This window comes from Stegastes partitus, unplaced genomic scaffold (genome assembly GCF_000690725.1).
Source record: "Stegastes partitus isolate 25-593 unplaced genomic scaffold, Stegastes_partitus-1.0.2 Scaffold539, whole genome shotgun sequence".
Classification (NCBI taxonomy): Eukaryota; Metazoa; Chordata; class Actinopteri; family Pomacentridae; genus Stegastes; species Stegastes partitus.
In genome coordinates, this window is record NW_007578270.1 from 211,976 (window position 1) to 223,600 (window position 11,625).

The 11,625-nt window shown below is 47.5% G+C and overlaps 2 protein-coding genes across 3 annotated transcripts in view; both read left to right on the plus strand.

Moving 5' to 3' along the window:
• Positions 1 to 350: 350 nt before the first annotated feature.
• On the plus strand, positions 351 to 5,555 carry sumo2b (small ubiquitin like modifier 2b). Its single transcript, XM_008288055.1, has 4 exons — positions 351 to 453; positions 1,239 to 1,370; positions 3,259 to 3,330; positions 4,769 to 5,555. The coding sequence occupies exons 1-4, from the start codon at positions 433 to 435 to the stop codon at positions 4,829 to 4,831; spliced, it is 288 nt and encodes a 95-aa protein (XP_008286277.1). The 5' UTR covers positions 351 to 432; the 3' UTR covers positions 4,832 to 5,555.
• A 263-nt stretch (positions 5,556 to 5,818) lies between these two features.
• The window catches only part of jpt1 (Jupiter microtubule associated homolog 1), a 10,095-nt gene continuing 4,288 nt past the window's right edge, over positions 5,819 to 11,625 (plus strand). The window contains exons 1-2 of one of the 2 annotated variants that reach the window (XM_008288057.1): positions 5,819 to 6,017; positions 8,090 to 8,232. In XM_008288057.1, the coding sequence (XP_008286279.1) occupies positions 5,962 to 6,017; positions 8,090 to 8,232 (199 nt within the window). In that variant the 5' untranslated portion in view covers positions 5,819 to 5,961. The remainder of the gene's footprint in view (positions 6,018 to 8,089; positions 8,233 to 11,625) is intronic. The other variant, XM_008288058.1, reaches the window with a different exon arrangement.

An 11,625-nucleotide genomic window follows, 5' to 3' on the forward strand; every position in this document is an offset into this window, starting at 1 on the left:
GATGGCTGCTGGGGTTTAAAGGGTTAAAATGAAAGGAAACCCTAAAAGTGCGCATATCGCGTTCCCGGTGCAGGTTGTGTCCCGTCCGGTGATGCTGACCGGACCGAGCTACGATGCTGAACGGTCTGCAGGCTGGTGGTCTGCATATTATGGGATACATGTTCCTCTAAACCTGGAAACAAAAGGCAAACATCGCTGTGCGCGTGCATGTGCAGCAGAGTGCCTCTTTCGCGCGCATTGGGACTCTCCCGCCCATGCCTAGACTGCGCTTTCACCCTCGTGACCACTTGTGGCCATTCAACGCCCATCCAGGTGGACGCGCACGGACGCGTGGCCGCGCACGTTGGGTTCAAATTATTTAAACGGGAACGAGTACGTGCGCGCACTCGTAGTCTTTGTGTGGCAGTGTAGAGAAGCGCCAAAAGAGTGACCATGGCTGATGAAAAACCAAAGGTGAGTGTTTCCTCAGTGACCAGGAGACCTGCGCGCCGCCCGGGGCTGCGGCACCGGGGCTCGGGGGGGACAGGGCTTTTCTGCATGTCCTGCTTCACCTTTTTGTAAAGTTGCGAGCTAAAATTCAACTACTAGCTATACCTACTTTGATAGACCGGAAGGTTTGTGAACGCGCATCCACAGGCGCGCAGATCGCGTTCTGCCTGAGCTCACGCAGCCAACCAGCTGGAGTCGTCCCGGAGCGCCTCGGTGTGACTGACACATGCAGCCCGTGTGTTCATGTGTGCAGCCGGCCGGCCGGTCGCTCGGTCGGTCGGTGCGTCCAGCAGGGTTCGGGTGAGAGCTGCTGGATGGTGTCAGAGCTGCTGGATGGTTTCTGAGCTGCAGCGGTTCTGTTCATCTGCATCATCTGTGTTCTGATGTGTGGCTTGAAGCAGAATGTCAACAAAGGACAGCTGTGGCCCAGAGAAGCTTTAAAAGTCTGTTAATATTCATTTTGCACACAGATACACACTACAGTTTCTGAACCAGTGGAGTCTTTATGTCATCACTTTAAAAACTAAATCCTGTAACATCAGCAGCAGCAGCAGCTTATTACACATAACTAGTGCACAGCATGTGCAACTTTTTCATCTGTAAAGTTGCAAAAAGTGCATTTCGGTGCCTAAAGGTGCAGCTTTTATCTTTAACAGGATGAAATTGTTCGATCAGCTGACTCATGAAGGATATTTCCAGCTCTGATTCCTGCACGTCTGAGTTGATTAAGGTTTTCTCTCTTCCCCCAGGAAGGAGTGAAGACGGAAAACAATGAACACATCAACCTGAAGGTGGCAGGTCAGGATGGATCTGTAGTGCAGTTCAAAATCAAAAGACACACGCCGCTCATCAAACTCATGAAGGCCTACTGCGAGAGACAGGTGAGCCCGGCCGAATGGCATCACACACCATCACCGAGTCGCCGTGAGCGTTCAGGACAACGTTGTAGGTTTATTTCCAAATTGGAGGGATACAGCTGTTAAAAATGGCGTTATCGTGGAATATTTTTGGCGCAGCAAAAACAAAGTCGGCCTCAATATATGTCAAAAAAACAACAGTGACTGTGGCTGTTGCATACCCTTTGTAGAGCACGGCTTAAAGGAGCTGGGCTGCTCGGTTTTATTGCTGCAACATCATATGGAAATAATTATTGATGCTTCTGAGGAGCAGCTTTGAAGCACACACATGTTTAATCTTGTTTGAAGAACGAAGGCAATGATAAAAGTTAATTATTTTCAGTTCTTTCACACATGCACCAAGGGAGTGTTAATTCCAGCATCTGTTTTCTGGTTCTAAATAAAAAGTAAGCAGCTATGTGTGCACAGTTTAAAGTCCCATTTGCCATGTTGACAGTGTGGTCATGAAGTGAATTTGACATGAAGGTTTTATTTGATTGTAGATTTTTACTGCTAAGTCACAGTTGATTATGTTGGACAAGTTCAGATCTACTGCGACCGTATCCAACAGACACGTCTCATACGAGGGATCTGAAGGCAGTGCCGAATGCTAAAAGGTCAAACGTAAAATAGAAGCCAGGTGATCCTCATGAAAGAGTCATTCATCATATTTTCAGTCCTATTTTTCCTGACAAAGTTGTAGCTCTCTGGCTGTGATCCAGCTCTTCTCCTGCAGTTTTGGGCCACAGCCTCCATATAAATCTTCTTCAGTATCTAAGCAGCGTAGCTCCAGGCTTTATGTCTCTGTTGCATCCTCTGAATCAGCCTCCCTATCTACATCTGTGATTCCACATTAATCAGTAATGACATTAATCTTTTCCTTCTGCAGTCATGAACTAAACCATTTGTGCGGTTGCTCTTTAAACCCGGCTACTCGCGGTAATGTCATGCAGGAATGTTGACCTCTTCCTGTGACGTACTCTAATGAGTTAACAGTTCAGTCTCTACTGATTAAACTGCAGTCACAATGTTTAAAAAGTGCTTCTGAAGGTTTAATTCACGTCACTGGAGGAGTGACAACATGGAACAGTGTCTGACATTTCTCTTGATTTGAAAGTCAAATTAGGCTTCAGTTCTGTGGAAGACTAGAATTAAAACACAATGTTGTCTGTTTCTTGGATTACCAACGGGGAGGAGAACACACGAGACATGCAGTTCATTTCTACAAGTACAGATGTTTTCATCGGTCCTTCATGCATGTTTCAGTGGAAGACACGTTGTTTTTCTTCGCCCTCATACTTCAGTAGCTTTATCCTGAACAAAGCAATACATGGTTTGTTTTTTGTTACTTTTTTGTCCTTTCTTGGATTTTAGATGATTGTTTCCATTAAAACCTCTGCCTTTGCTGAATTTGGTCATAAACAACTAAAAAAAAAAGATGCCCAAAAATCCCAACTAAAGACTGACTTTAAAAATAATCATGAATGAATCAAGTCACTTTTTCTTTGTTACCCACAATACCATGATTTTATTGTTCTTGCGTGTGTTTTCATTGTTTCTGAATGTAAAGTGTTTTGTAATAAGTAGATCTTTTAGCTGTGACACTTGTAGTGTTTCCTCCTTTAAGACCCACCAGCTATGAGTGGATGTTGTTCATGGTGAAGTCCTTTGTGTTTCACATCAGACAGGTTTAGAGGGCTCACTGTTAGACTGACACAGCAGGAGAATCTCTTATTGTGCAAACTGTCCTTAATTCCTGGTGTTGGACTGCGAGGTGTTGGTTCTGAGTGTGTGCATTGACCCGATGAGGCCAATGTGAGTATTTGTGCTCGGATTTGACTGACAGGAAGTTTGCATGTGCTTGTCTTTCCAGGGACTGTCGATGAGGCAAATCAGATTCAGATTTGACGGACAGCCTATAAATGAGACAGACACACCAGCACAGGTAAGTCTGAAGGCTCCAAGCAACGAGTTCAGCTGCTTTAAAGCAGAAGTTTGCTTACAGACTGGACACCCTGTTGCCCTTGAACATGCTGAATGCACTCCAAGTTCTTTGTTCATACAGAAGATGTGTTAATGACATGCTAACCAGTAAGATGTGGTTTCTGTTCTTCCTTTGTTTCCTCTCTGGATCACATCAAACACATGTCAGAACTGAAGCAGTTATAATGAACACACAAGTCAAATCTAATCTGTGTCCCAGGGAGTATTGATAATTACAGGACTTACGGGATGCAGTCAAAACATTTTTGGGAAGCGGCTATCAAAAGCAAAAACAAACCTGGTTTAAATCCCTTTGGACGGAGTCACCTTGTGCCGCGACACCCTGCTGCCAGTGCTCCTGCCACACCAGGAGCTCTGGACGTCGACGGGGCATTGCATCAAACACCGCATGGAATGGATCTCCTCCACTGGGTCAAAACAGTGACCCTTCAACTTGAATTTAATTCTGGGGAAGGGAACAAGTCACTGGGAGCCAAGTCTAGAGAGTAGCAAGAGTAGAGGGCAACAGCTGTGTTGGTTCGTCCAAAAAAAAAAACCCATGTTTCAAATGCCCTGTGATTGGACGTGTGTTTGGGTCATTTGCACCAGATGATGTCCCTCAGACGCTTCAGGATGTTAAAGCAGAACTCAGTGTTGACAGTCTGACCCTGTGGGACTAATTCATGATGCAAAGCCCCATTAGTGCCAGCAAACAGGCTCTTCTCCTCCACTGAACACTGCTGTCTGGTTTCTGGGTCTGGGCCACAGACTGAACTCGTGTCACCAGTGGTGATCCTCAACCAGGTCGGTCAGTTGACACAAAGTCTGACATTTGCTCTCTGCAGAAGTTTAAGGTCTGTAGTGTCGCATGCACACCTGCAAGTGGTCAAAATGTCGAGGGAGCATCAGAATGAGGCAGGAGCAGTGTGGGAGCGAGCAGCCAGATTTAAATCAAAAACAGCTTTTGCTTTTTATGGGTTAGGGTTGAAACACCTCGATCAGTCAGGACATTACAATGTGTTTAGGCTGAACCCTGCCACACATCAAGTCTCTAGAAGTCATCACTGAGGACGTGCTGACATGGCCTCAGGCTGTCAGAGCTGCTAAACTACATTTGAATAGGTGTGTTGAGTACGTCCGAGGAGACAGATTCATTACGCTGTAGTCTGTGGTTGGAGTGGCCACACCTGGCATGTTCTATAATGCTAAGCCAGCCTTTCTGTGCCGCTGCCCTCATCACAGCCAAACACAACGTCACCGTGGTTTGCAGAGGGCATCGCCTTGGAGCTCAGACATGTACCTGCACATCTGCTCTTTCCTCTCTCCTTCTCTACATGTTCCTCATCACTTGCACACAAACTGCAGGTGAGTATTTCAAAGCTGTTTTTCTCTCTTTCCAGTTGGAAATGGAAGATGAAGATACGATCGATGTGTTTCAACAACAGACGGGAGGCCTGATTTAACCAACGCGCCACCAGTTCCCTCCTCAACACAACCGACCCACCGGCCGGCGACACACGGCGGCTGCTGCTTCACAACTCTCTCAACAGAACTCCTGCAGAAGAAGTTTTCGTTTCTCTGCCACGCCTAACTGCTGTATAGTATTTTCATTCTCGCCCCTGTTACTTTTCTGTCTTTGTACATAAACCACATCCACATCATCCCTGAGTTCAGGTTTTTGTTTGATCATGCTGTATCGTGGTAGATGTGGAGGACTTCCCTTCCCCGTTTGAAGGGTTTGTTCTGGAGACGCAGATGGTTAGGACTGGTGATAGAGTGAGAAATAATTAACTGACTTTGTTGATCACATATTGATGAGCTTGTCTTGGTCAGTGTCCAGCAATTCTGTTCTTAAGGTCTACGTTTGTTCAACTGGCTGTCACGTGGTGAACCCAGTTTGGGAATGGGGCTGGGTTTTCATTTGGTTTCTGTTCACTTCAGAAAACAATATTTGATTTTATACATTTTTTTATATCGTAGTGGATGTGTAGAAAAAAATGTTTTGATTAATCATTTTACGAGGCCACTTCAAATTCTGGGAAGCCTGAAGAGATGTTTCAGTAAAACAAACATCTGTATTGTCTAAGATGCCTGTCAAATAAAGCTATTGTCTTTTTTCCAAACTTTCACTAATTTTGTTTCCAATATTATTCCACAGTATACAATAAATTTGTAGAACTATGACAATAATGAGTGAATTTTCCTGACTGGAGTTTCGGTACCGGGATCTTCCGGTTGTCACTGGCAGCCTGATCGTCCCAATCGACTGTATTTGACTAAATGGCAGAAACAGGCCCAGGGGACGTGGGCTCCGCTCACACGAATCCGAGACCTGCCACCAACAAGAGATTCGATCGCTGAGGTTCCGTCCAATCAAAGCGGAGTTCTGCGGCGTTCCGTCCAATCAGAGCGGGCCGAGTGCTGGTGGGCTGGGTCTAATGGGCTGGCACCGCAGAACCAGCGGATCTGGTCTCGGTTATGTTTTTCAGTGTCGGGTGGAGTCTACATCCCGTCGCATCCCTGCGGTCCCGGAGGAGGATTTTTTACTAGTTTTTTTTGTACCGGCCAGGAAGCAGCGAGCCGCTCCGACGACATGACGACGACCACCACCTACCAAGGAATGGACCCCGGAGCCAAGAGCAGCTCCAGGTAACGGCGGCGGCGCTCCGCGGAGGAACAAAAGAAGTGGATGCGGCGAGCCTCGGAGCTAGCAGCCGCCTCTGCTTCGGTTCGGTCCGGCTGGCCTCCCGGTACCGGCTGCCGGGGGATCCTGGGGGCTTTAGCTAACTGTCTCATAGTCTCGCTAATTAAGTTAATCTTGTTGGCGGCTAACCCGGGGCTAGCTCGGCTGGCTCCAGGACGACACAAGACCGAAGTAGTGCCAGACCGGATCACATCCGTGTGGTTCTGTTGTTCGGGCCGAGTGGACAAACGGCAGCTTTTTGCCTCCTTCTGTCGACCATGAACCAACTTTTTGCTGGTTGAGCCCAGCTGTGGCTGTAACGTGCTGCTGAGGCTCCGGGTCTCTGTGAACTCAGACTGGAGCTGCTGGAACCAACACGAGGCTGGTTCTGGTCACAGGAAGACCCCAGACTGGATCTGCATATGTCATTATCTCTCCTTTCATTGTTGGGTTTGGCCCATAGAAGTTGAGAGGAAGTCGTGTGGTGTGGGATTATTTGATATAATCCACGCTGAGGTGTTTAATCTTTAGAAACTTTGATGGAAAATCAGCTCCAGACTCATCCTCCAGGAACGCAGTCCTTCCTTTCCTGGTACCGTCTGGACGCATTGCTCCCCCTCTGCAGTGAAGACAGGCTCCAGATCATGGCTGCCTCAGGAATCTGCTGTGATTTGGGGGAACTGGAGCTGTGAGCAGTCATCAGGCTGTGCTGGGTGATGCCGGGGCTTGATGGGGGCTTTGAGCTCTCTAAGCCTGTAAATCTTTCTTAGCTCTTTGCTTTTGCTCCTTAAAGCCCCATTTATGAGCTGCTGGTCATTTGTGCTGCTGGCCGACCGAGCACACCCAGGGAGCAGAAACTTGAGCAGAGTCCGGCCGGAGTCTTGGTAGGCCGTGGAGGCCTCCTCAGCCTGGCCTCCAGACCAGCCCTGCTGTCTGCTGGGGCTCGGCTGTCTGCCTCCAAGAGCTTCCAATCAGTTTGGCCATTTCATTGATATTATTTGCAGTGTGACTGCAGGGTGGGGTCTGCTGCCAGGAGGCTAAAAGCTTTTCTCCGTAGCAAACCGTGTGGAAAGCATGAGCTCATCCTCTCTGGTGGGAGGTGAAGTCTGGTTTAGGCATTACTGTCAGGCCAAGTGTGCCGGACAGCAGTGAGTGTACGAGAATGGACAGAAAATCCACACCGATGGCGTCCACGCGGTGTGGATTTTCCTCCTCTGGCTGCCTTCTTTGTAGTTCAAGAGCAGAGTTGTTTGTTGGCCTCCCATCTGCCCGCCTGGCCCTGGACAGCTGCTCGGCGTGTCAGCTGGTGGCTTCAGGGACTCCGAGGAGACCAGAGTTTGCTGGAAAAAAGAGGGAGGGGTCCAGAAGGGGCTCTGGTGTCTGCCGTCCACCCTGCTGCCCTTCAGCACGGCAAGGAAAAGGGCTTCCCTGCTAATTATTGTGTTCCTTTTGTTCAGCCTGTGGTGGAAGGAATGTCGGCAGAAAGTGGGCTTTGTCTGCCATGTGCTGGTCTGCATGCTGCTCTGAACCCGTCTGAATGTTCCATGACCTACATTAGCCGTGGACCTCAGACCTTTCACCTCTGTTGTGTATTATCCACCCAAAATGTGCGTCAGATTTGATTTACTCATCCAGCAACAGGATTTCAGTTGCAGCAGAAATGGACACCGACCCCTCGTGTGTCACTGCAAAGGAATCTGTGCTGAGGAGAGGCAGCAGCTCTCCGTTCACTCTGTGATTGTATGCGACTGGAGTCAGCTGCAGGGCAGAGATTGTGACTGTCTGTCTGACAGGCTGACAGCCGGGGCTCAGACGGCGCAGACCTTGCTGGTGTTTCAGAGTGTGGTATGAAAGGGTTTGGGTGGAGCAGGGAGAAGACTGCGAGTAGCTCCAGGGCCCTCATGTTTTATTTGACTATTGATTTTTCTTTGCCCTGTGCAGCTGATCGGTGGTGTGTGACGTGAAGGCCTTGTGTTTTAGGTTAAAGTAGGGGGATGGGAGCGTCCATCAGCTGACACTACAATCTTTTCGTCTTTAGGGTACTACGACCGCCAGGTGGGGAAACCAGCTTCTCCTTTGGCACAGATGACAACACAACCCCCCAGCGCAAGAACAAGATGGCCTCCAGCATCTTTGCAGAACCTGACGACCCTCACGCTCATCGGAGGAACAACCCACCCAGTAAGCCAATCTAACGTGTCTCTCAGCTAGCTTATTTTCCATATTTCCAGGGAGGTTTGGATTCACGTGCTAGCATTCACTGTGCTCTGAGCCTCGCACCAGTTTGCACAAGTAGAGAGAACTACCAAAAGCCTTACGTCGGCAAAAAGCACCACGGAATTAATCCTTGAGCTCGGAAAAGATGCAAACTGGAGTGTACTTTCCATTTTGGTTGTCAGTGAGAACATTCCACAAGTGTAATAGCCAAAAAGCCCTGGAGTACTGGGATAAGGGTAATTTGAAGCTCAGCTCTGTAGAATGGGGTTAAGGATCAGTCCTCAGCGGAAAGAAATAGGTCAGTTAAAAATGCATCAATCGGTGAAATGCACGGCCTGGTATAGACACGAGGGAAGTTTTATCTGAGTACACAAGAAGAGGCAGCAGATACGAGACCTGTAAGAGGCTCTGAGGTTTCAAGGTCACTGCAGACACACAGCTGCAGACGCTTAAATGAAATATTAATGTGGTGAAGTCATTTCCTGGCAGCATGTTTATTATAATCCAGGTAAAGTTTTAGCCAAACATAATTCACTCTGTAGCAGCTCAGTGGCTCAGAATGGTAGCTTCTATCCAGCCAGTCTGTTTGGTGGGACTCAAAGATTTAATAAAGTGCATAAAGAGGAACATTCAATCTCCACAGCAGTAAATCCATTTCAGCTCCGGGCCGTGGAGACAGAAGTCACATGTTTCACACTGACCAGAAAACTGTCTACGTGCTGTGTCTGATTTTCTGAGAATTCTGGCCTAAAATCACGACTTGAGCCTCGGACCTGTTCGACCAGCTGCTTCCAGCTCGGCCTCTTCCTGCCTGCATTGTTTTACTCGGGTCTGGGTCAAGTTCAGGGGAGCTTCTCACAGTTGTCCCGCTTTAATGGATGCAACAGGATGAGGATATTCATTTCTGCTGGAATGATGGAGGTTGATTAGGGTAGCAGACTCTGTAGGCCTCGTGTGGCCCGTGTACGAACTCCTGCTGCAGTCCAACAGGTGTGTTTGTGCAGAGTTCCTTAAAGCTTTTCTCTGCTCAAGACGTGTCTCGACCACTTAGAATAGTGTTTCACTGAGTTGGGAATGTGTGTGAGTTATTCAGCTAAGCCTTGTTGTCATAACAGTCTCCAGCAGGACGTGCATTATCAGAGCTTGGAAACACTTTTATATTTTGACTTTTTCCAAAATTAGAGTCACAGGAAGCATGGGTTGGGGAGTTAACTACTTAAACACAATCCTGGGTTGTGTGAGAAGTGGCGGCACATACCTCAGAAAATAAAGTAAATACAACTATCTTGAAGGCTGCAGCGAGGAGCAAGAGCAGAAATCTTTCTTTATGATTTGGAGTGGAGCGAGTGCACACTTCAGAAGACCAGTGTGTCTGACGAAAGTCACATGTCTCCTGTGTCTCTGCTCTGAATGACAACAAAACACATCTTTAACGTCTGATAATGAGAGTTATTGTGGCTGCAGGAATGTGCTGATATTATGTTTGTGCTGACACACGAGCATCGTGTGATTCAGTCTTTGGCAGGTCGGTGGTTGGATTTTAGGGTTTTTTAGATACCAGAGCTGTCGGTATGTTCAAGTCTCTGCAGCTTCTGGCCACATGATGAGCACTTTGTAATCAGAGAAAGTACCGGCAGCCACATGGTTGTTGTTCACAGTGTTATCTCAGGTTTTTACCACGGGCCCAGGAGATCCATAAGGTTAAGTAGATGTGCTGTAATGATGACAGCATAATGCATCCGTCTGCTCCATCAATCTGATTTAATCTCCTTTCATTTCATATTTGCTGTTTACTGCCGGGGCTGCATTGATCAGACTTGTGGAGCCTGTAATGAAGGAGCTCTTGTTGAGTGATGGACTCTCAGCAGTGCTGATTCACTCCATTAACAACAGCGGCCACTCCTTCACTTGTTGGGTCGCCGTTGTTCCCTCATGACAAAGACGGCCTGTCCCCTCCCCGGCCCTCCGGGCAGCAGCTATTACCTTATGTGGCTTTGGTTAGCACAGCCTGCTTCCCCACAGTGGGCCAACACAGGCTTTTAATGCTCTTTCTGCTAAATGAGAATGCGAGCGCTACTGGGTTTTGTGAGTTTTGGCATCAGACTGGCCTGCCTGGAAGTGTTCCACTGCATTTCTGGGTCTGCTGCAGACGCCCAAGCGGATTTGGTGATGTTTCCTGTTGGTTCTCAGTGATTTTGTCTCGTGTTATTTCAGTCAGATTCCCTCAGAAAGCTGATGTTTTGTCCAATCTGAGAAGATGAATCTTGTAGCGAGCATGGCTGCCTCATGAGCTAGAAGCACCGAGGTCTGGCTGGCTTTGTGACTAATTGGATTAGTGTCCATCTGGTATGACTCTGCTGCTTCGAGGGCTTACTCATGTTTTGTCATGTGTGCTTCCTGTCTAGTTTCTATATAATCTGTCGGACAACAGAAAAGAAAACATAATGTGGAGATTAGCAGGTGTGAAAGCTGACGAGCGATTTAGCGCAAATGCTGTTTGTGTGATTAATAAAGTTGGAGTGAAGCAAAGGAAAACTTGTTTGGCTGATGTTCGTACCTGCTCCAGATTAATCACTGAGGCCTGGCTGAAGGAAGTATAAATACATAGAAATAGCTTGTATGTGTGACACACTGGATTATTTTATACTGATGTGACAACAGTCGACTCTGAGCTGCCCAGTCTGAAACTGTCTGCGTTCATATGATTTCTGTAAATAGAGCTTTAGCACCTCGTGATCCCGACACAAGAACAATAAGAATATACCACAGAGAAGTTAGCCCAGCGGCTGGATAATGTCCTGGTTGTTGCTGAGCTGTGGTGTCTAAGCTGCTGTTTGTAAAGCTGACTCTCACTTTAAGCTTTTAACAGAACGCAGCCACGTTGACATGGTGTCTGTCATTTATGAGTTTAACGGTGTGAAAACACGGCAGTTTGTTCCTCCTGCTGCAGACGTGACGGATGATTCATGAAGTGCTTTTCTTCTGATAAAAATAACAATAGTGACGGTCCGATCAGGGAGGATGTGGTAGATGAGAGCGTGTTGGACGACTGATGGACCAGTCGACCTGCAGACTGCAGCTGCGCTGATTCAGCCAGTTTGTGTGTAGCTGGAGTCTGACTAGTCAGCATTACGCTATCCGTGTACGTAGCTAGCTTTAAAAGCACAATCGCTACTGAGTAGGTCTTTGATTTGAATTAACTGAAGAAATGATATTTTCCTTTAGTTAATGAGAATGTCTTTTCAAACCTTGACATACGGACAAAACCTAAAAACTAAAACCGGCAGTGGACGTGACCTCTGCACATCCAAACTGTCCCGGGGTGGCTCTGAGAACTAGCTCCTGCTGAAACTGATC